The sequence below is a fragment of the Sphaerodactylus townsendi genome, linkage group LG05 (genome assembly GCF_021028975.2).
Source record: "Sphaerodactylus townsendi isolate TG3544 linkage group LG05, MPM_Stown_v2.3, whole genome shotgun sequence".
NCBI classification, from domain to species: Eukaryota; Metazoa; Chordata; class Lepidosauria; order Squamata; family Sphaerodactylidae; genus Sphaerodactylus; species Sphaerodactylus townsendi.
In genome coordinates, this window is record NC_059429.1 from 9,655,201 (window position 1) to 9,682,033 (window position 26,833).

At 49.6% G+C, this 26,833-nt stretch overlaps 1 protein-coding gene across 1 annotated transcript; it reads left to right on the plus strand.

Moving 5' to 3' along the window:
* The first annotated feature begins 355 nt into the window (after positions 1 to 355).
* Positions 356 to 26,833, plus strand: CDC34 (cell division cycle 34, ubiqiutin conjugating enzyme). The gene is given in 7 exon segments (XM_048498326.1): positions 356 to 699; positions 16,293 to 16,382; positions 17,773 to 17,790; positions 17,792 to 17,851; positions 17,853 to 17,878; positions 22,387 to 22,521; positions 25,684 to 26,833. Coding segments are annotated over 7 exon segments (717 nt in total). The 5' UTR covers positions 356 to 522; the 3' UTR covers positions 25,895 to 26,833.

A 26,833-nucleotide genomic window follows, 5' to 3' on the forward strand; every position in this document is an offset into this window, starting at 1 on the left:
ATCAGCCCCTGCCACCATGGCCAATTGGTCATGGTGACAGGGGCTGATGGGAATTGTAGTCCATTAACATCTGGAGAGCCGCAGGTTGCAGACCCCTGGGCTAAGAGAAGGGGTTCCAAGACGCGTGCGCGCCCTTGCGACGTTACGCCTCTTACGTAACGCCGGAAGGGCGCACATGTCTCTTGGAACCTCCTTATAAATAAGAAAGCGTCGGCTCGCAAAGACTGATGGGAGCTGTGGTGACTGCCTCGTCTGGCGCACGCGGCGGCTCAATTCGCACCCGGACCCCGCCTCCTTCCACCCCATTGGTCAACACTGGGCGGGGTGGGCGTGGCCAGTGGCTTCTATCTCCTTCGGGGAACTACGCGTCCCAGGAGGCACCGCGCGCGCTGGCTGGTTTCGGCGGCGGCGGTCTTTCGGGTCCGCAGCGGCTTTCCTTCCCCGCCCGCTCTCGAACGCTCGCTCGCACCTCTTTCTACGCGAGTCCCCGGCTTCGGTTAAGGCCTACCTCCCTCGGGCGACATGGCGCGGCCGTCCGTGCCCAGCTCTCAGAAGGCGCTGCTGCTGGAACTGAAGGGGCTTCAGGAGGAGCCGGTGGAGGGTTTCCGAGTCAGCCTGGTGGACGAGGGGGACCTCTACAACTGGGAGGTGGCCATCTTCGGGCCGCCCAATACCCACTATGAGGGTGGCTACTTCAAAGTGAGTAAGGAGGCTGGGGGGGGGGGGCGGCTGCGGGAGGAGATTTTAACCCCCCCCCCAAAAAAAACCCCCAACAAATTATACTGTTGGGAGAAAACAACTCTCTTAAATGGCATCCCATAATATTAAAAGTGGGTAGAATAACAACCTCCCCCCCCCCCATCTCCACTCCATGTAACTGTATAAGTGCACCTAATAAGGAAACAGCTACTGATGAGACAGGTTTTTAAGGCGGGGAGGGTAAATACTCCTCTTGTGAACTCTTTGTTCAGTGAGTATTGCGTTTGGTGTGTCTCTGTTCAATAGGCCCCTTTCTTTCTTATGGCATCCCATAATATTAAAGACGGATCGAATACCTCCTCCCATCTGTTCACCAAGTAGCTGTATATAAAGCACACCTAATAAGAAAACATCTACTGGCGAGACAGGTTTCTTTGGGGGGGTGGGGGGGGAGTGAATCGCCTTCATCTTAACTCTCGGTTCAGTGTGTTCCTGATCAATAGTCCTACTGCTCCTTTTTTAAATGGCATCCCATAATATTAAAGGTGGATAGAATACCCCCCCTCCCCGCCATCTCCATTCCAAGTAGTTGTAGAAGTACACCTAATAAGGAAGCAGCTACTGATGAGACAGGTTTTTAAGGCGGGGAGGGTAAATACTCCTCTTGTGAACTCTTTGTTCAGTAAGCATGGAGTTTGGTGTATCTCTGCTCAATAGGCCCCTTCCTTTCTTTCTTATGGCATCCCATAATATAAAAGACGGATCGAATACCTCCTCCCATCTGTTCACCAAGTAGCTGTATATAAAGCACACCTAATAAGAAAACATCTACTGGCGAGACAGGTTTCTTTGGGAGGGGGGGTGGGGAGTGAATCGCCTTCATCTTAACTCTCGGTTCAGTGTGTCCCTGATCAATAGTCCTCCTGTTCCTTTTTTTAATGGCATCCCATAATATTAAAGGTGGATAGAATACCCCCCCTCCCCGCCATCTCCATTCCAAGTAGTTGTAGAAGTACACCTAATAAGGAAACAGCTACTGATGAGACAGGGGTTTTTTTGTGGGAGGGCGGGATACTTGTCCTATGTACTCTTTGTTCAGTAAGTATTGAGTTTGGTGTATCTCTGATCAATAGGCGTCCGTTCAGCAAGTGTTATCCTGGTCTGGGCGTCTTGGACTTGTGCCCATCAAAACACCAGCAAAATTGAAGGGGAGAGGGCTTTCCCAGGAAATAGGTACAGGAAAAAATATGAAGGGGGTTTGGGGCACGTGTTGAGGACTGAGTGTGTTTTAGGGAGCAGGGAATGTTTATTTATTTATTTTTATTTATTTTATTTATAATTGTATTATAAAACCGCCCCATCCCCAAGGGCTCTGGGTGCACAACAAACATGTTGAGAGAAGTTTATTAGTTGGAAGGTGGGAAAAGATGGGTGGAGGAGTGTTAATCTAACCAAGATGCCTCAATAATCTTGGAGAAGATGACTAGACAGGGGGTGGGTTTCTTTCTGTGATGCTTCTGTGCCCCTGCCTGTAAATATGAACCGGTAAAACATGGAAGTAGTCAGATTTATTTAAAAGTTGAATCTATAAATAATAGAAAAAAGTAGAGATGACTGAAGGCCGATGGGGAAGGGGCTGTCCCAGAGGATGGGGACAGGAAAAAATAGGGTTCGGTAAGTTAACCAAAAGGGGGGGGGGGTTGGGGGCACGTGGTCTGTTGAGGACTGAGTGTTTCGGGGGCATTGGAATGATTCTTCTCAGGGATAATAGTTACTCTTGGTATTACCATACTAGCAACTCAGTGAGCGGGGTAGGGGGTATATCTACTTTCAATCAATCAGATCTTTATTACAGTCATAGACCAGCATAAGATAAAGAAAATGAACTGTGGTGTACAAAAGGATAGAACATATTCAAGCAGTAAGCATATCTACTTTTGCTTAAATAAATAACAATGCTCATTCCAAATATTGTATTGTCGAAGGCTTTCACGGCCGGAATCACTGGGGTGCTGTGTGGTTTCTGGACTGAATGACCGTGTTCTAGCAGCATTCTCTCCTGACGTTTCGCCTGCATCTGTGGCTGGCATCTCTCTGAAGATGCTTATTGTATTATGATCCTCTGAAGAGGCCAGCCACAGATGCAGGCGAAACGTCAGGAGAGAATGCTGCTAGAACACGGCCATACAGCCCGGAAACCACACAGCACCCCTCTTTCCAAATAGCTTGGAATAGCATAATCATTCCCAATAATAGGGGAAATTCACAATTTTCTTTTCCCTCTTTGCAACGTGAATAATTATTTGAAAGCAGTTGAAATTATTTCTGGTAAATAACAGGACCAAACTCCTTTTCTTCTCTTTGCTTGCATTGCTGGAATTGCTGGAACCCTTTTTCTCTGTGTCAGTGGGAATTGGAAGTCTAATAAAAGGGGACAATAGATTGATGATCCCCCAGAAAATAATGACAGAATCGTGCACCCCTTCTGGGCTAGATAGTGATTATTACACAATGATAACATTGGAATTGTCTTGTGTTTTGGAGGAAGTAGTAATGGTGTCTTGTGGTGACTGAACCGTGTATCCAATCAAGGTCATCTTAATGGGAAGAGAACTGGTTGTTTTAGGCTGCTGAATTGATATAGCCGGGCAGGGGATAAGAACTGTCTTACTTCTGAGGTGGGTGAAGTCAGAGAGGCTCCTCCTTGTCAGGTCCCTGGTCTGAAAATAATAGAAACGGTAGATTTGCTCTAAAGCCTTTATTTCAAAGTGAAAGGTAAACATCAGCAAAGACAATTCTGAAGAATCCCGCACAATTCACTTGCCTATATCCCCCACAGCACCCCGCCCCCTGTAGCCGAAACAGTTCAATCTACCCCTAGACCAAAGCAAAGAACAAAGTACCATATATACTCGCATATAAGTCGACTTTTTCAGCACATTTTTTGTGCTGAAAAAAAAACCCCTCTACTTATACGCAAGTGAGGTGTATTTTAACAAATATTTTAGGGTTTTACTTACGTCACTAGGGAACGCAAGAGTTTTAGAGCATGGCACTAAATTTCAGGGTATCATCAGGTGACACTCCTGATCATACCAGCCAGGTTTGGTAAAGCTTGGTTCAGGGGGTCTAAAGTTATGGACCCCCAAAGTGGGTGCTCCCATCCCCCATTGTTTCCAATGGAAGCTAATAGTAGATGGGGTACATAACTTTGGACCCCCAGAGCCAAACTTCACCAAACCTGGATGGTGTCATCAGGAGGGTCTCCTAAAGATACTCTGAAATGTTGGTACTGCTAACATAAACATTCCTTCCCTGACAGGCACCCTCAAATTTTCCCTCGACTTATACGCGAGTCAATACATTTTCCCAGTTTTTTTGTGGTAAAATGAGGTGCCTCGAATTTATATAAGCGGCTTTCCACTTACAATACCCAGTATATACGGTATAAGAGAGCTGGGAACATTTCACGCTGGTTAAGTAGCAGCTCTTCCTGGTTCCAAGGACTCAGACAGTGGGAGCCTGATAACCGGACACCTACAGAGAAGAAGGCCTTACAGTTCCCTAGATTCCTCGACACTTCCTACAGTCTCGGCCCAGGGCCGACAGCCTCTGTGGGGAATTATGGGGAGACCAAGGGACCAAAACCATTCAGCTGTGTTGAGCAGGGCAGGAGAAGCAGCGAGAATATGAGGTTATGCTTTCGCTATCCAGCTGTGCTTAAAAGGAAGGATGCCGAAGTCTTCTTGGTCACTTGCTCAGGACCTGGAAGTTTTAAGAAGAAGAAGAAGAGTTTGGATTTATATCCCCCTTCTCTCCTGCAGGAGACTCCAAGGCTGACAATCTGCCGGGCCCTTCCCCTCACAACAAACACTCTGTGAGGTGGGTGGGGCTGAGAGAGCTCAAAGCTGTGACTAGCCCAAAGTCACCCAGCTGGCGCGGTGTGGGAGTGCACAGGCTAATCTGAATGTCTCAGAGAAGCCCCCACAGCTCAGGCGGCAGAGCTGGGAATCAAACCCGTTCCTCCAGATCAGAATGCACCTGCTCTTAGCCACTGCTCTTAGCCACCATGCCACTGCTGCTCTTGTGTGTGTGTGTGTGTGTGGGGGGGTCTTCTCTGTCCAAAACTGGAAGAGTGATCAGTGACTGAGAGTTAAGTGATGCAGAGTGACTAGAAAGATGCTGCCTCGTAGGGTATTCAGGAAAGAAAACAAACAGAAGCTTCCCTCTAGGCCTGCTCTGGACGATGAGGTTCCACTGAGTCAGTTTACCAGCCTGTTTTACAGCCCGACTTCCTGCCTTTATCCTTTCTCTTCCTTCCTGAGAGGCCTGGGTGGAGACACAGCTTGTATGAGTCATCTTGGAACCGGTTTTGTGGAACTCATCGGATCAAATGATGTTTTGCTGGGTCAGGTCACCTCCCAAAACCTCGATCTGGAGATAAGGGAAATGGCATACCTTATTTGCTTCTGTGTGTTATGACGATAATTAAGATGTAAGCAAATGTTTTAAAGGTGCTTTGCAATTCTCACACCCGCCTCTGTCAGGCAGGCCAGTAGTATTCCTATGTCCCAAATCCCCGAGGCTGTGGATCCAGTCCCCTACGCTTATTCGTGGTGAAAGTGATATTTTAATCACACCCACCTTGGTTTCATTCTGTGATTATTCCAGGAGTCGGCGGATTTTTTTCTTGAAAGCCGGTAGGGTTGTAAACATTCAGTCTTGTAGACAGGATTAGAAACATCCAAGGAACCTGGAAAATAAACTCCTGGGGTTCATGAATTAGCATTTTTCTGTCTTAACGCAGGGCTTACACTGAAAAGATTATGGCTTGGGCATCCAGAAGTTTATAATGTTTTTTCCTTCTGTGGGTCACAGGGGTCGCTCTGAGGGAGGCGTGACCCCAAGGGTTTCTGGAGCTTGGAGTGGAGTATCTTGTTTTAACTGAAACCTTGCTTGTGCCAGGAGCTGTCGACTCCTCACCACAACCCAAACTCTTCAGTTCAGAAATCAGTTGGATTGACAGGAACACTGCAAATAGCATTCAAGCAATCCTTGGTGTTCCACTATGCAATATCCCTTCCCCAGAAAACCCTCCCGCCTCCACTCTCAGCATTCCAGCAGGGTGAATTCTAGCTTTAAAAGGCTTGGACAGATTTTATGGAGGAGAATGCTCTATCTATGGCTACCAATCTTGATCCTCTGATCTGAGATTGCAAAGGCCTGAGCAGACCAGGGTGCCTCGGAGCAGCAGCCGAGAAGGCCATTGCTTTCACATCCTGCAGGTGAGCTCCCAAAGGCACCTGGTGGCCACTGTGAGTAGTGCAGAGAGCTGGACTAGATGGACTCTGGTCTGATCCAGCTGGCTTGTTCTCTATGTTCTTATGGACTAGGGCTGGAGGAGGTCCTGGGTTCAAATTCTCAATTGGGCTGTGAAGCTCGCTGAACAACCTTGGACTGGTGCCATCTCAGCATATTGAGAGCAACATAAATATATCCTTAAATGGATTCTTCATGTATGCATAGCGGTTACCATTATCTAATTCTGTAGATTGTTTTAGGAAGCATTTTTCAGCAAGTACAAGTTATGTTTTTAAAAAGATGTTTCACTCATTCCAAAAGAGAATACTCTATTGTAGGTGGTCAACCTGTGGTGATCCAGATGTTCATGGACCACAATTCCCAGCAGCCTCGTCGGGCATGGCTAATTGGCCATGGACATCTGGAGCACCATAGGTTGACCACCTTCTGATTAGAGCAATGAGTTAGGAGAGGGAAACTCTCCTAACTCAATGTTTCTCAAATTGGCCATGCTGGCAGGGGCTGATGGGAATTGCAGTCCATTAACATCTGGAGCACCATAGGTTGGCCACCCCTGGTCTATCGGATGCTTTTTCAGTCCTTCCCCTGAGTTGGGAAAGATCCTTTGGAAATGCAGCCCAGCCTGTTTTTTCCTATATCTTCTTCAATGCTGCTTGATAGATTGAGTTACATTTATTTACATACTTCATTTGCCCCTGCCTTTCTCCCCAGTGAGCATCCAAAAACAGGTTCCCGGCCCTTCTTCTTTGTTTTATCCTCACAACAAACCTGCATGGTAGGTTAGGCTGCTTGGCTGGTCCAAGATTGCCCCGCGGGTCTCCATGGCACAGTGGGGGTTTGAACTGAGGTCTCCCAGATGTTAGTCTGACCTGCTAACCACTGTGCAACATTACCAGCTCTCTAGTTGTTCACAAGTTGGGGGGATATTGATCAATATCCTAAAGTAGGGATGGCCAACCTATGGTGCTCCAGATGTTCACGGACTACAATTCCAACCAGGAAATTGTAGTCCATGAACATCCGGAGCATCGTCGGTTGGTCACCCCTATCCTAAGGTCACTAGATGAGTTTGGGACTGATGTGAGTTGGGAACAAAGGATGACCCTTCATGCTCACTATTATAGACATGTTTGCTCACCATTCTTTTGGGGCAGCTAGATTGGGGTCCAGTGGCGCCCTCTTGGCCAGCAAGATTTTCATCTCAAAAAGGATATTGAAGAGATAGAAAAGTGCAGAGAAGGGCAACGAGGATGATTGAGGGACTGGAGCACTTTCCTTATGAGGAGAGGCTGCAGCGTTTGGGACTCTTTAGTTTGGAGAGGAGACGGGTGAGGGGGGATATGATTGAAGTCTATAAAATTATGCATGGGGTAGAAAATGTTGACAGAGAGAAATTTTTCTCTCTTTCTCACAATACTAGAACCAGGGGGCATTCATTGAAAATGCTGGGGGGAAGAATTAGGACTAATAAAAGGAAACACTTCTTCAGGCAACGCGGGATTGGTGTGTGGAATGGCGTTGCCACAGGAGGTGGTGATGGCCACTAACCTGGATAGCTTTAAAAGGGGCTTGGACAGATTTATGCAGGAGAAGTCGATCTATGGCTACCAATCTTGATCCTCCTTGATCTGAGATGGCAAAGGCCTTAGCAAACCAGGTGCTCAGGAGCAGCAGCAGCAGAAGTTCATTGCTTTCACCTCCTGCACGTGAGCTCCCAAAGGCACCTGGTGGGCCACTGCGAGTAGCAGAGTGCTGGACTAGATGGACTCTGGTCTGATCCAGCAGGCTAGTTCTTATGTTCAAGGTATGAACTCTTCACAAGTCCAAGCTGTCTTTGTGAGATACTGAGCACTGACTCCCGGAAGCTTTTGCCCTGGAAATCTAACTGTTCCGCTGCAAACCGACATGACAGTCCTTTGTGTTGTGTTTGGGATTGTTCGTTTTTGCAGTACCTTTTCTTTTAGCACATGGCTTGGCTTGACAGCTTGAGTCCGATAATTCTGCAGTCACCTTTCTCTCCCTCCCTTTAGCTCAGGTTCCTCGCTGATCTGAGCTGCGTTGTTCGATCGAGGTGAGACCAGTTGGTAAGGATAAATATCCGATACAGAAAAGCTCTCGTCAAAACGACTGTTTACCTACAGTGAATCGGGCTTTTCTCCAGGAAACCTTACACCAGGTGTAAACCTACTTGGTGCCTAGATGTTCATGGACTATGATTCCCATCAGGCCCTGCCAGCAGGGGCTGATGGGGATCGTAGTACGTGAACATCTGGGGCACCAGAGTTGGACACCCCTGCCTTACACAGCTTACCCCCATCCCCCAGTAAGTCACAAGAGGCTGCAATAGGCATGGCAGGTCAGATTCCTCTGTAGGCCTCTCCTGTAGTTTAGAGTATAGTCATTCAGTGGGGAGATGGACATGATCTTTCCCGCACTCTTACTAAACACTTTTTGGTCAGAGGTAGTTGTGTGAGTTTAGCAGTGAGAACAAGAAGGGTTTGGATTTATACCCCACTTTTCTCTCCTGTAAGGAGACTCGAAGCGGCTTACAAACTCTTTTTTCCCCTTCTCCCCACAACACTTTGTGAGGTAGGTGGGGCTGAGAGAATTCTGAGAGAACTGAAACTAGCCTAAGGTCACCAGCAGGCTTCATGTGTAGGAGTGGGGAAACAAATACAGTTCACCACACAAGAGGAGCAGCAGTGGCATAGAGGTTAAGAGCAGGTGCATTCAAATCTGGAGGAACCGGGTTTAATTCCCCACTCTGCCACTTGAGCTGTGGAGGCTTACCTGGGAATTCAGATTAGCCTGTGCACTCCCACACACGCCACTTATTTATCGCAAAGTGCCAACACAGCAATTTGATCTGAATACTGAGGTTTCAGTTTAGAAAAAACGGTTGGCTCCGAGGCGCTCATTACTCAGGAATAAACTTGGTGAAGCAACCGTGCAATGCTTTGAATGGGTGAATCACAACCTTAGGAGAATTTACTCAGAAGCAAGCCCCATTGCCAGCAACTGAGCTTACTCCCAGGTAAAGGATCATGCCCAGGCCAGCCTAGATGTGTGTGTGGGGTGATTTTCTGCCCACCCCACATGACAAACTCTGCACGCGTGCCCACAGAAAAGGTTCCGAGTGCCACCTCTGGCACCCATAGGGTTCGCCACCACTGGCTTAGGCTGTCCTTTGGATTGAGAGTGGGATATTCTGCAGGGGTGGCGCTTGGGCTAGTCATAGCTTTTCGGAGCTCTCTCAGCCCCACCTACCTCACAGGGTGTTTGTTGTGAGGGGGGAAGGGCAAGGAGATTGTCAGCCCCTTTGAGTCTCCTACAGGAGAGAAAGGGGAGGATATAAATCCAAACTTTTCTTCTTCTTAAACTCTCAGTCACTGAACTTAGCTTTACATCCAACTGGATACCTTTCCCCGCCCCGACAAGAACCTCTCATTGGTCTAGAGTCACAGTTGAACTCACCAATCGTGTTAAAGGTCAACTGTTGCTCCTTCGCCCTAGATTTACTGTCTCCCGCCTCTGGGGTTGGCAAACTTCTGCTAACTAGAAGATGACCCTTTTGTGAACCTTTCTTTTTTTTTTCATATAATGACAAGGCAGTACCTTGTTGGTAGGAAAACGGGTGTCATCTTTTGGATGAACGTGGCTACCTGTGACCTTTTGCCCGGCTGTGTCAGCAAGGGTTTTTGCTAGAATCCTCCAGGGTATGGGGTGGCATTCCAAGCTAAGCAACCATCATTGATAAGGTCGGGGGGCGGGGGGGTGCGCATCTTCTGAGCTCGAGGCATCTCCAATCTGGAAAGGAACCTGGTCCCTTTCTGTCTCCTTGAAGGAAGCATGGAAGAATGGTCACGTTAATAGTTGCCCGTGGTTAGAACGGGCACTCTAGCATGGCCAAAAATCACCTTTCATAACAGCATGGTCTTAATGCCTGACCCTAGCCATGAAAATTTCCCCCTTTATTTCACATTTAGATTAATAAATCTCCTACAGAGAGAAAGGGGGGATATAAATCCAAACTCTTCTTCTTCATGTGGAGGACTGGGGGAGTCAAACCTGGTCCTCCGGATAAGAGTCTTATCTTTCTTCACTACACCACACTGGCAATTCTGTGTGTGGCCAGCCTGTCCCTTAAGTGCAGAATTCCCACTAAAGCTTCATCATCGGGTATGTGTTGAATCTGAATATTTCCTCTGAAGGGAAGGGCTCAGGGAGGAGAAAACTGCTTTCCCACAGAGCGCGCAACGTCACGTGCGCGTGTGTGTTTTCCTGGTGCTTCCACAACAAGGGCTCCTGTTCCGATACCTTCTCCCTTTGTTCGACTTGCGCACGTGATTCTTTCGTTGTTTTCCCTTCGGGTGGAGAATGCAGGGGAGGTGGCTCCACCATTCCAGTCTTTCTGGAAGCGTTAGTAGTTCCAGAGCGGGAGCTCTTAATCAGTCGGAGCAAAATACACCGGAATCTCGTGGCAATTTTGAGTGACCGGGCAGTATTTTGTTCCGCTGTCTGTGTGTGTGAACTGGAGGCCCCTTTGGCTGTGTGTCCCGTGTGGCTAATGCAGGTTGTAACGAGGATCTTGGTAGTCTCTCCGGGGCCACTTGGCTCGGGTGTAGTTTGAGAATCAATCGGTGACCCGTCTGTTGTGAAAATATTTACGTGGCTGCCTTTTGCCTCCTCCCACAGACTTTATTACGCTTAGAGCAGGTTTGCGCACCCTGAAGCAAGTGCCATGTAGATGTGACCGTGGATACAAATCTTAAACTTGCTCGAAAACCCTGGCCAACTCTCAGTTGTTCTGTGAGGTGGAGGGGTGTTTGGTTTGTCAGATGAAGAGTAATTCTCTCAGGACTACACTTCCCAGGGTCCCTTTTCAGGGCCTTTTTGTTAGAAGCAAAGTTCTTAACATTCACCTCTATCCCATAGACTAGGGTGGCCAACCTATGGTGCTCCAGATGTTCACGGACTACAATTCCCACCAAGCCCTGCCAGCACAGCCAATTGGAGCAGCAGTGGTTTAGGAGGTCAAGAGCTTGTGTAGCTAATCTGGAGGAACTGGTTCGATTCCCAGCTCTGCCGCCTGAGCTGTGGAGGCTTATCTGGGAATTCAGATTAGCCTGTGCACTCCCACACGCCAGCTGGGTGACCTTGGGCTAGTCACACAGCTTGAGCTTCTCCCAGCCCCACCCACCTCCCAGGGTGTTTGTTGTGAGGGGGGGGAAGGGCAAGGAGATTGTCAGGCCCCTTTGAGTCTCCTGCAGGAGAGAAAGGGGATATAAATCCAAACTCTTCTTCTTCTTGGAGCACCATAGGTTGGCCAACTCTACCATAGACATTCTAGTTTGTGTCCCAGTAGAGATACTGATGTCAACTGTTTTACATCTTTTATTTATTTTATTTTTTTATTTTATTATTAAACTTATATACCGCCTGAGGGTTCAGGGCAGTTCACAACAAACAAATAACAACAGGTAAATACATAAACAGACACCGCACCTTTAGTACTGGTGCACTTTAAAACACAGCGTTCAAACCATAATATAACATTTCAAAACAACAGCATCTAACAGCTAAAACTCCTCTAAGAGGGGGACAGCAGGGCCCCAGCTGTTAGAAAAAAGGGGCATCAGCTACCGGCCTCCCAAAAGCCCAAGACAGTTTCAGTCTTACAGGCCCCGCGGAACTCATTAAAGTCTCGCAGAGGCCCGACAGCTGGAGGAAGAGCTTTCCACCAGGCAGGGGCCAGGGCCATAAAGGCCTGGCCCGGTGGAAGCCACCCGTAGGATCTTCATGCCTGGTTCTGTTATGTTGTACTGAACCTGCTTTCTTTTCCCTATCCCAGTGGCCCGTGACACTCCTCCCTAGCCATTCTCCCGAGGGAAGTTGCCAGCCGGGCGCCTGACAGCCAACGTTAGCTGTTTCAAAATGGGCAACATATGTTCAGACTGCTGCATTCTGGACCAGTTGTTGTTTCCAGGTTGTCTTCAAGGGCAGCCCCATATAGAGGGTGTTGCAGTGATCCAACTGTGAGGTTATAGAAGCTGAGCCTAGGTGACTAGGGATGTAGCTCACTGACGGAGCCTCCTGGGTCAGCCACATCAGCCTATTTTTCAGGACAGCAAGACAGGACCTGTGAGCACCCCGAGCTCTACACATGCTCTGTTAAAGCCAACCTCACTCCAAGGGGATTCCTGCTCTCTAGAACAGTGATGGCGCACCTATGGCACAGGTGCCAGAGGTGGCACCTCAGAGCCCTCTCTGTGGGCACACGCCAAGCACAGAGTTCATCATGTGGGGAATTGCCCCCCCACACACATCTAGGGCTGGCCTGGGCTGCTGGACTTGATGTGCGTGCACCTCAGCTTGTGCCAGGGGAGGACTTGGCTACGGGCCTGGTGCCTGTGCTCCAGGTAGCTGCTGCCCGGGTGGGGGGGGCTGCAGAGGTGCTGGAGATGCTAGAGAGGCACAGAGTGCATGATGTGGGACTTGCTGGTGGCTACAGCAGGCTAGCCCCTCGCTTCGAGGGGAGTTAAATTCTTGCTTTGGCACTTTGGCGAGCATAAATAAGTAGGTTTTGGGTTGCTATTTGGGCACTCGGTCTCAAAAAGGTTCGCCATCACTGCTCTAGAATATCAGCCTTCCTAACCAGCATTGTGTCAGATCCGCCGTTGCCAGGTGAAGGCCCGGGCCACTCCACAGCTGACCTGCTTCAATTGCGGCCAGCAGCAAGCAATAAGTACAGGAGAAGGATGTACTGCCTGGAGCTTTTCTGAGGAAGAGGAGGATAAAATGTACTAGATGGGCATTCTTGCCTGGTGTCACTTGCCTTAAAGGGGTGCAGAAGTCCACCTGGCCAGTAGCCACCAGCCTGCAGCACTGGCCTTTGCAGCTGACACGATTGCAACAGAATCCAGAGAACTGGAATTTCCCACCTATCTGGCTCTTCGAGATCCCCTGACAGGCTCTGAGCCATGTCTGGGATGTGTGTGGGTGTGGTGGGGAGGGAGGGGAGGTAGATTTTATTGCAGTATCAACAGATCCCTGTCTCACTGCCCAGAATAAGCTGACTCAGCATCTTACCACGGATGGGCGCTTTGTTTACAAGCCTTCAAATAACGGTATGAAAGTTGAGTGTTGTAAGCCTGGAAGTTGTTCGCTTTAGCAGTGCCTTTCCTGATGCTGCTATTTGGGGAGTTGGTTTCAGAGATAGATGTTGGGAAAGCAAGTATATATACCTATTGCTTTTCCAACATCAGATCCTCTGAAGAGGCCAGCCACAGATGCAGGCAAACGTCAGGAGAGAATGCTGCTAGAACACGGCCATACAGCCCGGAAACCACACAGCACCCCAGTGATTCCGCCCGGAAAGCCTTCGGTCACATAGGTATGGAAAGTTCCTTGTCCCCAAATGTCACTCGCATTGATGGCCTCAAAGAGCAGATAATAAAAGTGGAGGCATTCCCCTTCTTGATCGTATGGCAGTGATTCTCACTCACTGGCTGAAGGTTTTCAGCAAGCCGAACTGGTTGCAGCCAACAAAGACTGGCGGGTGGGACTCGGACTCTACAAACTCTGGGAGGCAGGAAGGGAGAGGCTGTAACTCGTGTGTTGTGAGACTCGTCGCTATATAATATAAATTGAGGAGGGAGCATATGGTGTTGTCTTCCTTTAGAGGCGCGCATCCACGAGCCTTCCCAGCCATTGGCTGACCTGGGCGGTGTTGTGTGTTTTCATTGCTGTGATGGAATGTGTGCTATCGTCAAGACCAGGCGGCTGATGGGTGAGATCATTCCCATGCATGGGCTCTCGCCGTGACCCGAAAGGAGGGGCGGAATTAGATGCTGGCAGGAGCGCCAGGTGAGCTGGGAAGGCCGAGACCAGGGCATGACGGCATGGATTCATTTTGCACTTCTCTGAAACTGGGTGGGATGGAGGGAAGTCTGAAACAAAGGAGCCTGACATTTTAAAGCAGCTCTTGACTACTAATTATACCTTTCTCTAAACATACCCTTTCCCCCCTGTTGTTCCTGGAGGCCTAGTGACCGCTCTAGTGCAGGAGGAAGGAGACTTTGGGTGGGTTTTATGTTTTTGGCCAGTTCAACAAGAGCAATATCACCTGCGTTCAAAATGGCCGGGGTGGGTGGGGGGAGGAGGGCATGACAGGGATATAAGAATGGGAGAAGGGTGGGTATACCTGTCGTGGCTCCGTCGCACCTCCTCCTCCGGCTAATCAGCCTCAGGTTCACTGAAATCGCTTTCTTGCATCAGAGTAACAAACAGGTTACGCCCCAAAGTTTCTTTTGCTGGATCTTTCCCACTTTCCCACTAAGCAGCAGCCTGTAGCCCCCTCGCCACGAACCCCTCCTGAAAGCCAAATGCTCTCAGACTGTGCAGAGAGCCAGCTTGGTGTGGCGCAGGGGTCGGCAACCTTTACCACCCAAAGAGCCATTTGGACCCTGTTTTCCACAGCCCAAGATCTACCGATAGAGAGGCGGCTCCACACGGAGCTTCCAGTTCGGCCTCCCCAAGGCGCCCCCTTCTTCTTCTAGCACTGGGAGGCGGAGACGCTGGCAGGAAGCTCCTCTACCTCGATGGAGCAGGCAGCCACCTGCTCCCTGGGACAGAGGAGGGATGACGGCTGTGGGATGGCAGAGTGGGATGGCGGCTGCTCTGGAGAGACACGCCCACACTACCCTCTGACCTCTCCAGGCAATGTGGGAGCCGCGAGTATAAGGCTGAAAGAGCCGCATGTGGCTCCGGAGCCGGGTTGCAGACCCCTGGTGTAGCTGCGTTAGAGAGCGGTGGTTTCTAAGCTAGAGAATCGGTTCGATTCCCCCACTCCTCCACACACGAGCCGGCTGACAGTTATCTGGTGAACTGGATTGTTTCTCTGCTCCTATACATTACCTTTGGGCTAGTCACAGTTCGCTTCGAACTCTCTCAACCCCACTGACCTCACACACAAGGGGTTCTGTTGTAGGGAAGGAAGGGAAAAGGAGTTTGTAAGCCTCTTTCAGTGAGTCTCCCTACAGGAGAGAAAGGCCAATTATGAATCCAAACTCTTTCTCCCCTGATAAAGGGTCCAGATGCTGCCTGGACATTCACAAGGAACAGTTACCAATGGTAAAAGGTAAAGTGTCCGCTTCAGTTGTGTCTGACCCTGGGGGTACCACTGTAGCGAGCAGTGATTTTACAGGCAAGCCGCTTTGTGGGGTAGTTTGCCATTGCTTTTCCTTGCCTACAGCCTCTTCTGAGGTCTCCTTTCAGGAGAGAAAGGGGGATATAAATCCAACTCTTCTTCTTCAACTCTTCTTAGAAAGAGAACAAGCATGTTCTATCTTGCCAGCCCCTCCTTTCCCCGCCCTGATAACTTAAAACTGGGATTATATGATGGGGTGGGGTTGGGGATATATAGTAGGCTTTAGGGGTCCTTTGGATACCTGATAAGTCGTCATCTTTTATTGTTTATGTGCTTTTAATGGTTCAGTTGTGAAATGATGTTCTAATCTGCGCACGTAAGTGGCCTCATGCCCAGCTTGGGTTGGGAAAGGGTGGGGTATAAATATACTCAACTAAACTGTTTTCTTGGTTGGCTGACTGAAGAAGGGCTGTGTGTGCTGAGATCTGGCCTAATTCCTCGCCAGTGCCGCGGAGGGTAAGCCATAGTTCTATCCAGGCTTGCAGGGGTGCCGGTTGGCGCTTTCCCATGGGCTTATCTACCATTACCGCAGTACAAAATAGGTTCAACCCAGTTCCCTGAGAAGGGTACTAACCCTAGGTCGGGCTTTCATTGTTGTTCCCCACTGCAACCAGCTTGATCCCAGCCTCGGAGGGCGGGATCATCACACTGTGCCTCTTTGCCGCCTCCGTCCGATTGGCTACCTGTTCCCACGCCATGTTCCGGTTTATCCCCACATCGCTATTATAAAAAATGCCACAGGAATGGAGGGACGAAGGTGGCGTTTTTTGATTGGCCAGTTGTACGCATGCCTGAAACACTCATCTGTGATTGGCTGAATGGGGGACTCCTGGCACCAGAGATTCTGCACTTTACTGGAATCGAAGCTGAGTTCGAAATGGTTCCCTGAAAAATAGCAGTTCTCAACTGGAGTCGGAAATTTGACCGCTACACGGGCTAAGCTGGTACAAAACCACATCGATCCCAGTGGTCGTATGGAGCACTTAGGTCTAACGCAGCTCAACCAGGGTCGATAACGGCGCGCGAATCGAATGCTGTCAACATTTCTGCTCTTCCTCCACAGGCTCCGGCTCCGTTCCCCATCGACTATCCTTATTCACCCCCAGCCTTCAGGTTCCTGACAAAAGAAATGTGGCATCCCAACATATACGAGGTAATGCGTGGCAGGGTGAGTCGGTTTAAATCGGTCCACAGAAGCCACTCTATATATGGGGGAAGAGGGGCTTTCCCCACTGTCACCCTCTTCTTCTTCTTTGTGTGAGAAATGTGCTCTCATCCGCTCCTAAAAATATGTTAAATGTCCAGCTAAACGGGACACTTATTCCAATCAAGCAAGGTGTAATTGCTAGACTGTTCCTAATTTTAGGAAACAGTACATAATAGCTTATTAAATGTATAATTTTGCTTCTTACATATATCATGGTGCTGTTCTCCAGGAATGTTAAGTAGAAGGAAATTGCCCGCAAAATCGGACCTGCTGACTTTTGTCCGAAGATGCAGTTCTGAGGAATGCAGGAGGCCCTCTTTGGGAAAAGGCGAGAGCAGCGATTCTTACTGGCTCTCCCTCCCTCCCTCCCCCATTTTAGGACCCTGACATGACTGCCTGCGCTGCTGTTTATTTAGCACATTTTTTGTCTTGCCCTTCCTTCCAAAGAGCTGAGGGCGGGCTGTGGTTTCCTCCTTCGTTTTATCCTAATGAGGTAGCTCAATTGGAGCAGGTGGGTGGATTGCCATGAGACGCAAAAGAAAATGAGTGACTGGGAATCATAAATCAGGTGCTGGCCACCATTTGGCTTGCCTTTGGGGAGAGGATGACTAGAGGCTTGGCTGGGGAAGCTCTTGGGAACAGAGCAGGTAATTCCACCCACCACAATGAACTGAATGCGTCGGGCCAGTCACTGAAGTAAGCAGTCAACTCCAGACTCTTCTTCGGTTTTCCATAGGGAGATGGGATGGCCTCTCTCCCCAGTGGCTGACTGCACCAATTCAGTCCTCGGTGCTGAGAGGGCCCTCTCTTGGGAATCTCACCTTCCACTGGGCAAGTAGAAGACAGCAGGAGCCAGAACACCCAGGAGAAGTGTTTGTGGGACTTTGTGGAGGGAAGAACTCTGCCTTGTTTCATGATAGGTCACCATAGTCATCTTATGCAGCAGTGGCGAGGAGGTTAAGAGCTCGTGGTATCTAATCTGGAGGAACCAGGGTTTGATTCCCAGCTCTGTCCGCCTCGAGCTGTGGAGGCTTATCTGGGGAATTCAGATTAGCCTGTACACTCCCACACACGCCAGCTGGGTGACCTTGGGCTAGTCACAGCTTCTCGGAGCTCTCTCAGCCCCACCTACCTCACAGGTGTGTTTGTTGTGAGGGGGGAAGGGCAAGGAGATTGTAAGCCCCTTTGAGTCTCCTGCAGGAGAGAAAGGGGGGATATAAATCCAAACTCCTTCTTCTTCTTTTGAGAGCTGAGGATCAGCATCTTCGTCAGCCAGGGTACCCAAACACTTTGCCACGCTTTTAATCTATCATTCTCCTACATTCTTCCTCTTCAGACTGGAGATGTTTGCATCTGCTATCCTTCACCCACCAGTGGACTCCACCCACAAAGTGGGAGAGCTGCCTTCGGAAAGATGTGTGGAACCCTACTCAGAACGTGAGGTAAGCTGTCGCTCAGAGAGGCTGACGGGCCCTGTTTCGCGGAACTCTGGACAGACGAGGGGCTGAAGGGTCAGCAGCGTGGCCTTCTCAGTCAGCCACTAACCCCCAGCCCCAGTGCAGAAGCCTCTCCGATTCCTTCTTCCCAACATGAGCATCCGTGGAGTCTCTGGCAGGCCTGTCATTTTAGGCATGTTCTCCAGAGGGCTGGCCAAGAGGCCTTTCGGCACATACAAAAGGCCTCTTTTACTGTGTTTGGGAAGGAGGGTCTAAGAGCCCTTCACCTGCTTCTAGATCAGACTCTTTTTGGGGGTCTGCAGGGCCTTTAGAAGTCTGAAACCACGTGTTGGGTGCAGCCACAAATTGGCTGCCATGTGAGGTCGAGCCAGCCACAAAACGGCTGCCAAAGTTTACCTTCAGTTACACAGTGAATATCCTACATTCTTCCTCCCTCCCCTCCCCTTCCCCTTCATGCCACCCCTCACTCCTCCCCTCCTTGCACGCCCTCCCTCCCACTCAGGGGTGGGTGGGTCATGTCCAGATGCCGGGCCCCTCCTCCTTCCCCCTCCCTTGCATGCCACCCCTGACTGCCTCCTCTCCCTCACTCTTCTTCCTTTGTATGGCACCTTTTCCCCTCCCTCCCCCTCCGCTAGTGTGGGTGGGCCATGTCCAGATACTGGGCCTCCTCCCTCCCCTCCCTTTCATGCCACCCCTCACTCTTTCCCCTCCCTCACTCCCCTTCCCTTGTAGTAACAGCAGGAGCTGTTACTACGACAACATTTTTTTAAAAAATCCACACACCCAATCAGAAGCTTGACCAGGCACATGCCTCCACCTGGCCCTGCTTACTTCCTAAAAACACGTGGCGGCCACAAGAAAAGTTCCAGTGGACACCACGGCGCTCACACGCTCTGTGTTGGAAACCCTCATTCTGGATGACAGCCATTATTGGGAGAGGTTTCCACATGACGTGTTATATAAGAGTGACTGCGTTTATTCGCCACGTTGAATCGGTAACTTGCCCCCTGAGAATCCACCTCGAGAACTCTGGCTTCTTGTAATCTTTTTTTTTTTCAGCCTGTGTCAATTAGTGTTTGTTTGGTGGTTCCCATAAAAGGACGATTTTTGTATCTTCCGCTGCTGGCTTGTGATTCCACACAATCTGAAATAATGGGAGTCCACCCAGATGTGTTTGTGTGTAGATGGCCTTCCTTCAAAATAATGGCCGCTGTCGCTTCCTTTGAGAGCCAGCAGGCTGTGGTGGTTAAGAATGATGGAGCCCTAATCTGGAGAGCTGCATTTGTTTCCCCACTCCTACACATGAAACCTGCTTGGTGGTCTTGGGCCAGTCCGCTGTTCTCTCCAGACTTTCTCAGCCCATGCAGAGGCAGGCAATGGCAAGCTGTATCCAAATACCTCTTGCCTTGAAAATCCTGCATTGTCACTACAACAGTCACTTGACAACACTTTCCTCCGTAACCACAATTTCTTTTACACAGGAATGCCAGCGTGGCAGAACGATTAAGAAGAAGAAGAGTTTGGATTTGTATCCCTCCTTTCTCTCCTGTAGGAGACTCAAAGGGGCTCCTTGCCCTTCCCCCCTCACAACAAACACCCTGTGAGGGAGGTGGGGTTGAGAGAGCTCCAAAGGACTGTGACTAGCCCAAGGTCACCCAGCTGGCGTGTGTTGGGAGCGCACAGGCTAATCTGAATTCCCCAGAGAAGCCTCCACAGCTCAGGCAGCAGAGCAGGGAATCAAAGCTGGTTCCTCCAGATTAGAATGCACCTGCTCTTAACCACTATGCCACTGCTGCTCCCTTGAAAGAACAATGGACTCTAATCTAGAGAACAGGGTTTGATTCCCCCACTTGAGCAGTGGAGTCTTACCTGATTAGCTCGATTTGTTTCCCCGTCCTACACATGAAGCCTGCTAGGGTGACCTTGGGCTAGTCACGGTTCTCTCAGAACTCTCTCAGCCCCAGCTACCTCAAAATCTGTCTGTTGTGAGGTGAGGGAGGAAAAAGGAGTTGGTAAGCCGCCTTGAGTCTCCTTACAGGAGAAAAAAGCAGGGTATAAACAAACTCTTCTTCTTCCTGGGGACAGAAGTTCGTTTTTGTTTACATTATCCATCATCGGCCTTTCTCACTCAGACGGATGGCAAATTACATAGCATGGGGCATCCAATAAAACAGCGGAAATCTGCAACAAGGCCGAAAGAAACCAAACCCAAAGCATAAGCATTGAAACACAGCCTGTTAAACTGAGCTTTGAGGTAGTTGGGGCAGGGGAAGAGATGGAAAAGTTTTAAAAACTTTTTAAGGCCTTATGCGGCCTGGGACCCTCATACCTTCGGGACCACATTACCCCATAATGTTCAGCAGTGGCTAATCTGCTGTTGGTTCCCGGCCCCTCAATGATGCGGCTGGCCTCCACTCGGGCCAGGGCTTTTACGGCCCTGGCCCCTGCCTGGCGGAACACTCTTCCTCCAGCTGTCCGGGCCCTGCGGGACCTCAGTGAGTTCCGCAGGGCCTGTAAGACAGAGTTGTTCCACCGGGCTTTTGGAGTGTCTGGCCGCTGATGTGCCCCCTCACCCCTCCCCTATTTTAGCCTCTTGTGTTGGGGGTCCCTTTACCATCTATGGGACCCCTACCCCCCTTTGGGAGGGTTTTATTAAGGATTACTGCTGACGCTGTTTTTATATGTTGATCGCTGTTGTTTATTTTAACTGGGTTTTAATTGTATGTTATTTGATTATGTTGTTCACCGCCCAGAGCCCTTTGGGGGTAGGGCGGTATAAAAAACTCAATCAATCAATCAATCAAAATCCTTTCCACCAGACAATGGATATCTATGCAACACCTCCGTGAAGTAACTTTGCCGGATATCGCATCACCAGCCAGAAGCCATAGTTACCCATGATCAGGGGTTATGTGCAGCGCAGACAAGAAGCCAGAGACTGGACTGGCGTGTTCCAGACGGCCAGTTCCCTCAATAGACCATTTTTAGAACACGGACCTTCTTATTTATTTTATTAGCTTTGGTCTGCTGCCCCTCCGCTTTCAGGCTCGGCGTGGCTTACAACACACATAAACAGCAGGTTAACTGCCCTCCAGATGTTATGGACTACAGTTCCCATCATCCCCTGCCAGCATGATGCTGGCAGGGGATGATGGGAACTGTAGCCCATAATATCTGGAGGGCCGCCAGTTTGACACCTGTGATAAAAAAATGTCTATCTACCCTGTTTCCCCAAATATAAGACATCCCTGGAAAATAAGACGTAGTAGAGGTTTTGCTGAAATGCAAAATATAAGGCATCCCCCGAAAGTAAGATGTAGCAAAGTTTTTGTTTGGAAGCATGCCCGACGAACAGAACACAGAAAAATAAGACATCCCCTGGAAATAAGACATAGCGCATCTTTGGGAGCAAAAATTAATATATGACACTGTCTTATATTTGGGGAAACACGGTATGTCTAAAAGACACAGTACTAAATCCAAGTGGTGAATTGACTTTGGGCCCATAAAATTCAGACAAGCACAACTACGACGCTGAGGGGCCCTGGTAAACTAAACGATAAAGGAGAGCGTGAGCAGAAGGAAGGGTTCCTTTGCTGGCTTGAAACTTACAGAGCATAGCATGAGGTTGCCTGCCTTCTATCAGCAGAGTTTAAAGCAGAGCTACTCTGGTAAGATGAGAAGGTTTAGTAGTCTTCTTGCACTCACTGCAACCTTCTATCACACTTGGAAAAGAATACTCTCCACACAAGATGTTCTTTCCATAGGAAGGCTTTTACTTTTGCAGTTGCAAGGTTACACAAGTCTATGCTATACAAGACTGTAATACTATACAGAACTCTTCAGCAGTAACAAAGTTCAACACACACAGAAATCAACTCACTTAGCCTTAGAGTGGTTTTGCACTTCCAGATGCTGTGGATCATACCTTCATTGCCAGCATGGCCAATTGGCCATGCTGGCAGGGGCTGATGGGAATTGTAGTCCATAACATCTGGAGTGCCAAAGGTTCGCCACCACTGCTCTATCTCAACTCTCAACTTGGCATAGCATATATAATACATACATCCAACAGGATACTTTTCCCCTGCCCCTGCAACAGCCTCTCATTGGTCTGTTGAACTAACCAATCATGTTAAAGATTAACTGCTGCTTCGCCCCCAGACTGACTGTCTCCAGCCTTTGGGTTTGCAAACTTCTGCTAACTTGAAATGACCCTTTAGTGAACTTTTAGTCACTTTTTTAATATATCATGACACCTTCAACCCCTGGTCTTTGGTGGTAAACTGGGAATTTCCCTCTTGGGGGCTTCCAGTTCAGCAGAGAGAATATCCATGCAGCCAGCGAGGGGCTTCGTCTGGCAGGAACTCCCGCAATTCTGGCTGCGGCCCGTGCTTTTCCTGTTAAGTTTTGGCTGCCGCTTATACACTCGGGCTGATTCTCCACTCTGTCTTCTCTGAGCTCTCTTGCTTCCCCTTTCCCTCCCTCGCCAGGACAATCCTCCTTAGCGTGATCTCGCTGCTCAACGAACCAAACACGTTCTCTCCGGCCAACGTTGATGCTTCGGTGATGTACAGGAAATGGAAGGAGAGCAAAGGGAAGGATCAGGAATACACGGATATCATCAGGTGGGTAGGGGGCCATCCTCATCTCCTATTTTCTCATCAAAGCCTCCCCCCTCCCTGGGCCACAATTTCAGAGCTGCAGTTACCCTATGGCGCTCCAGATGTTCATGGACTACAATTCCCAATTGGTGGGGCTGATGGGAATTTTAGTCCATGAACATCTGGACAGAGGCATAGCTGGGCCAAACTGTGCCCGGTGCGCAGTCTATATTTTCTGCCCCATCCCCCCCAGCGCTTCTTCCCACACTCCTTACCTTTTAGTTCGTTCCTTTTTTCTAGAACTTTTTTCAGGCTGACAGCCAACAGTACAGGCTAAAAACGCCTGATGGGATACTCGCCCTCGAGACCTTGTGAGCCCCAAGGTCTCCTGGGAACTGTAGTTCCTCAGGCCGTTTTTAGCCTGTACTGTGAACAGGCCTTTTTTTCAGCCTGAAAAAGTTATAGGAAAAGAAAAGGAACTAAAGTAAGTGTGGGAAGGGGTGGGTGGGGGTGCCACGGGGGGAGGGGCCTGGGGTGATTTTCTGCCCCCCCAGGTGTGTGCCGATGCATGGCACACGCCCCCCTTTCCCCTTGTAGCTCCACCACTGCATCTGGAGCACCATAGGTTGGCTACCCCTACCCTATACTGTGTTTATTGAGCACCAATTGGCCAAGCTGGCAGGGGCTGAGGGGAATTGTAGTCCATGAAAATCTGGAGCGCCACAGGTTCGCCACCCCTGCCCTATTCTGTGTTTCCAACCCACATCGATCAGCGTAAGAAGCACTGTGCTGGGCAAAGAAGTGTTGCATAGTCCTTAATATTGGGTGGGATCCAAATCCTAATTCCCACTCTGTCGTGAAGCTCAGTCGGTGACCATAGGCCAGTCTCACTTGGCCTAACCTACCTCGCAGGATTGTTGTGAAGGCAAGTGGTGAAGGAGCGACCTATGAACCTGGCTTCCTAGGAACAAGGAAGGATTTTTTAAACATCTTCTATATGTTGTGCTTCCTTCCGGTCATCTGGGTTCGGGTAATTAGGCAGGAAGCCTCTGTTAACTGGAGGCGGCGGAAAAGCTGTTTGCTTCCAGGCTCGCGTAGATTCCTTTGAGCCTGAAACTTTGGGTGTTAAAGCTGAGTAATACCTTTTATTGGGCACCAAAGTAGACACGGCATGACCCTGGAGTCCCCTGGACTGATTGTCAAACATGCAGTCAGATGATGGCTCCTGGGAAAATTATTCAGATGCTGCTGGGACTCTGGCTGACATGGGTTAAGGAGGCTGCAGCCCTCTCCCGTGCTGTTTCTTCCTACCTGAAACAGCTGGGTGGGGGGGAGTATCAGCAGAGTTTAAAGTGGAGCTACTCTGGTAAGATGAGAAAGTCTCCTTGCACTCACTGCAGCCTCCTACCACTCTTGGAAAAGAATACTCCCCACGCAAGATGTTCTTTCCATAGGAAGGTTTTACTTTAGTAGTTGCCAGGTTACACAAGTCTATTCTATACAAGACTATAAAGCTATACAGATCTCTTCAGCAAGAGATGGCGCAGTGGCGTAGTGGCTAAGAGCAGGTGCACTCTGATCTGGAGGAACCAGGTTTGATTCCCAGCTCTGCCGCTTCAGTTGTGGAGGCTTATCTGGGGGATTCAGATTAGCCTTTCCACTCCCATACACGCCAGCTGGGTGACCTTGGGCTAGTCACAGCTTTTCGGAGCTCTCTCAGCCCCACCCACCTCCCAGGGTGTCTGTTGTGAGGGGGGAAGGGCAAGGAGATTGTAAGCCCCTTTGAGTCTCCTACAGGAGAGAAAGGGGAGGATATAAATCCAAACTTTTCTTCTTCTTCAACTCAGTCACTGAACTTAGCTTTACATCCAACTGGATACCTTTCCCCGCCCCGACAAGAACCTCTCATTGGTCTAGAGTCACAGTTGAACTCACCAATCGTGTTAAAGGTCAACTGTTGCTCCTTCGCCCTAGATTTACTGTCTCCCGCCTCTGGGGTTGGCAAACTTTTGCTAATTAGAAGATGACCCTTTTGTGAACCTTTCTTTTTTTTTTTCATATAATGACAAGGCGGTACCTTGTTGGTAGGAAAACGGGTGTCACCTTTTGGATGAACGTGGCTACCTGTGACCTTTTGCCCGGCTGTGTCAGCAAGGGTTTTTGCTAGAATCCTCCAGGGTATGGGGTGGCATTCCAAGCTAAGCAACCATCATTGAAAAGGTCGGGGGGGGGGGGGGCGCATCTTCTGAGCTCGAGGCATCTCCAATCTGGGAAGGAACCTGGTCCCTTTCTGTCTCCTTGAAGGAAGCATGGAAGAATGGTCACGTTAATAGTTGCCAGTGGTTAGAGCGGGCACTCTAGCATGGCCAAAAATCACCTTTCATAACAGCATGGTCTTAATGCCTGACCCCAGCCATGAAAATTTCCCCCTTTATTTCACATTTAGATTAATATCATGCCCACCCCCCCACCGCCAACCACACTACAGCCGGACTGACTAAAATGAGACAAGGCAGTTTTTGCTCATGAGATCAACACTGAGAAGTTTCTAGCCAACGATGTGCAGAGGATGCTAACAATCCCCATCTTTTGTAGGGTGGGTGTTAACAGCCTGTTCCAGGAGCAGCAGTGACGTAGGAGGTTAAGAGCTCATGTATCTAATCTGGAGGAACCGGGTTTGATTCCCAGCTCTGCCGCCTGAGCTGTGGAGGCTTATCTGGGGAATTCAGGTTAGCCTGTGCACTCCCACACACGCCAGCTGGGTGACCTTGGGCTAGTCATAGCTTCTCGGAGCTCTCTCAGCCCCACCTACCTCACAGGGTGTTTGTTGTGAGGGGTGAAGGGCAAGGAGATTGTAAGCCCCTTTGAGTCTCCTGCAGGAGAGAAAGGGGGGATATAAATCCAAACTCCTCTTCCTCCTCCTTCTTCTTCTTCTTCTTCTTCTTCTTCTTCTTCTTCTTCTTCTTCAGAGAGAGACTGTTTTGGAGGCTACTGCAAATTGGGCGGGGGGGGCAGAATATTGACTTCAAGGTTCTTTAGGTTCTCTTATATGTTGTTAGGATCGCTGGTCCTGATTCCATAGTTCTGTCGCCACCTGCTGTGTGCTGTGTGGCGAAGACAGGGTAAAATGGTTTTTAGTTTCCAGGCGTCACTTAACAGTGTGTCACGTCCCCTTCCGCATTCCAGGAAGCAAGTCCTCGGAACCAAGGTGGATGCCGAACGGGACGGAGTGAAAGTTCCCACCACGCTAGCCGAGTACTGCGTAAAAACGAAGACTCCCGCGCCCGACGAAGGCTCCGACCTTTTCTACGACGACTATTACGAGGATGACGAGATGGACGACGAAGTTGACAGTTGCTACGGTGACGAGGATGACTCCGGCAATGAGGAATCTTGATGAGGGACCCCCCAAGACCCCTCCTCCACCTCCTCTCCCTCCCACCCACCTACCCACCCACCCACCGGCACCGCTGCCCCCCGAGGTAGCAATAAACTGTCTTGACTTTTTTTTGTACTTGAACCCAGGAGGTGACACCTGGCTGCAACCTGGAACCCTGTCTAGCCCTGAGAAAACTCTCTACCTCAAAAAAGGGAGACTCGGCTTCTGCTTGGAGGGGCGGGCGGGGCAGGGGGTGCGCGCTGCCGGGTGTTCTGTGAGGTCGGGGGTCTCGTTTCCTCTCCAGCTGGGAGAACGGAAGAAGAGGGCAGCTGTTCCTACAGACCCATCCCTGGATCTTGCCGGAAATCAAGCAGGTGCTTCCGTCGGCACTACGGAGAAGGCAAAGGAAGCATTGCCCCCCCACCCCCACCCCCCGCCAGGATATCAGACGGCACAGTGTCCGTGTGCGCGTGCTATTTTTTTAATGCAGCATTACTTTGGGAGAATTCTTAGCAAGGGCTGTTTAGGAAAGCAGGGTGGGCAGAATAGGCGGGTCGAACACATCGACTGTAGTTTTCTCTAGCCGGCCCTTTATCTCTTTAGAGCATTTTAAGAGGATTTTCCCCCCGCCAGAGCCCGACTGAAATTTGCAGTGCCACGTTTAGCCACTGGAGGGCGCTTGTGTTCCGCTGCGAATTTCTGGACATTTTTAATTCCTCTACTACTACTACTTGGGGGGATCCCGCCCCAACGCTTTCATTTGCAGCTGGGATATGCGAGGAAACCCAGCGGAGCTGTTGGAAAGAGGTCGGAGTTCAGGGGCAGACAGTGATGGGGGCGGGGGAGGAAACTGTTTTGTCAACACAGGGTGGGCGTTCTTGCTTTTCTGGTCTTTATTTTTTTCCCCCTTCTTTGTTTTGATTCTATTTAATAAAAGGACTTTGAAATGAAGACGCA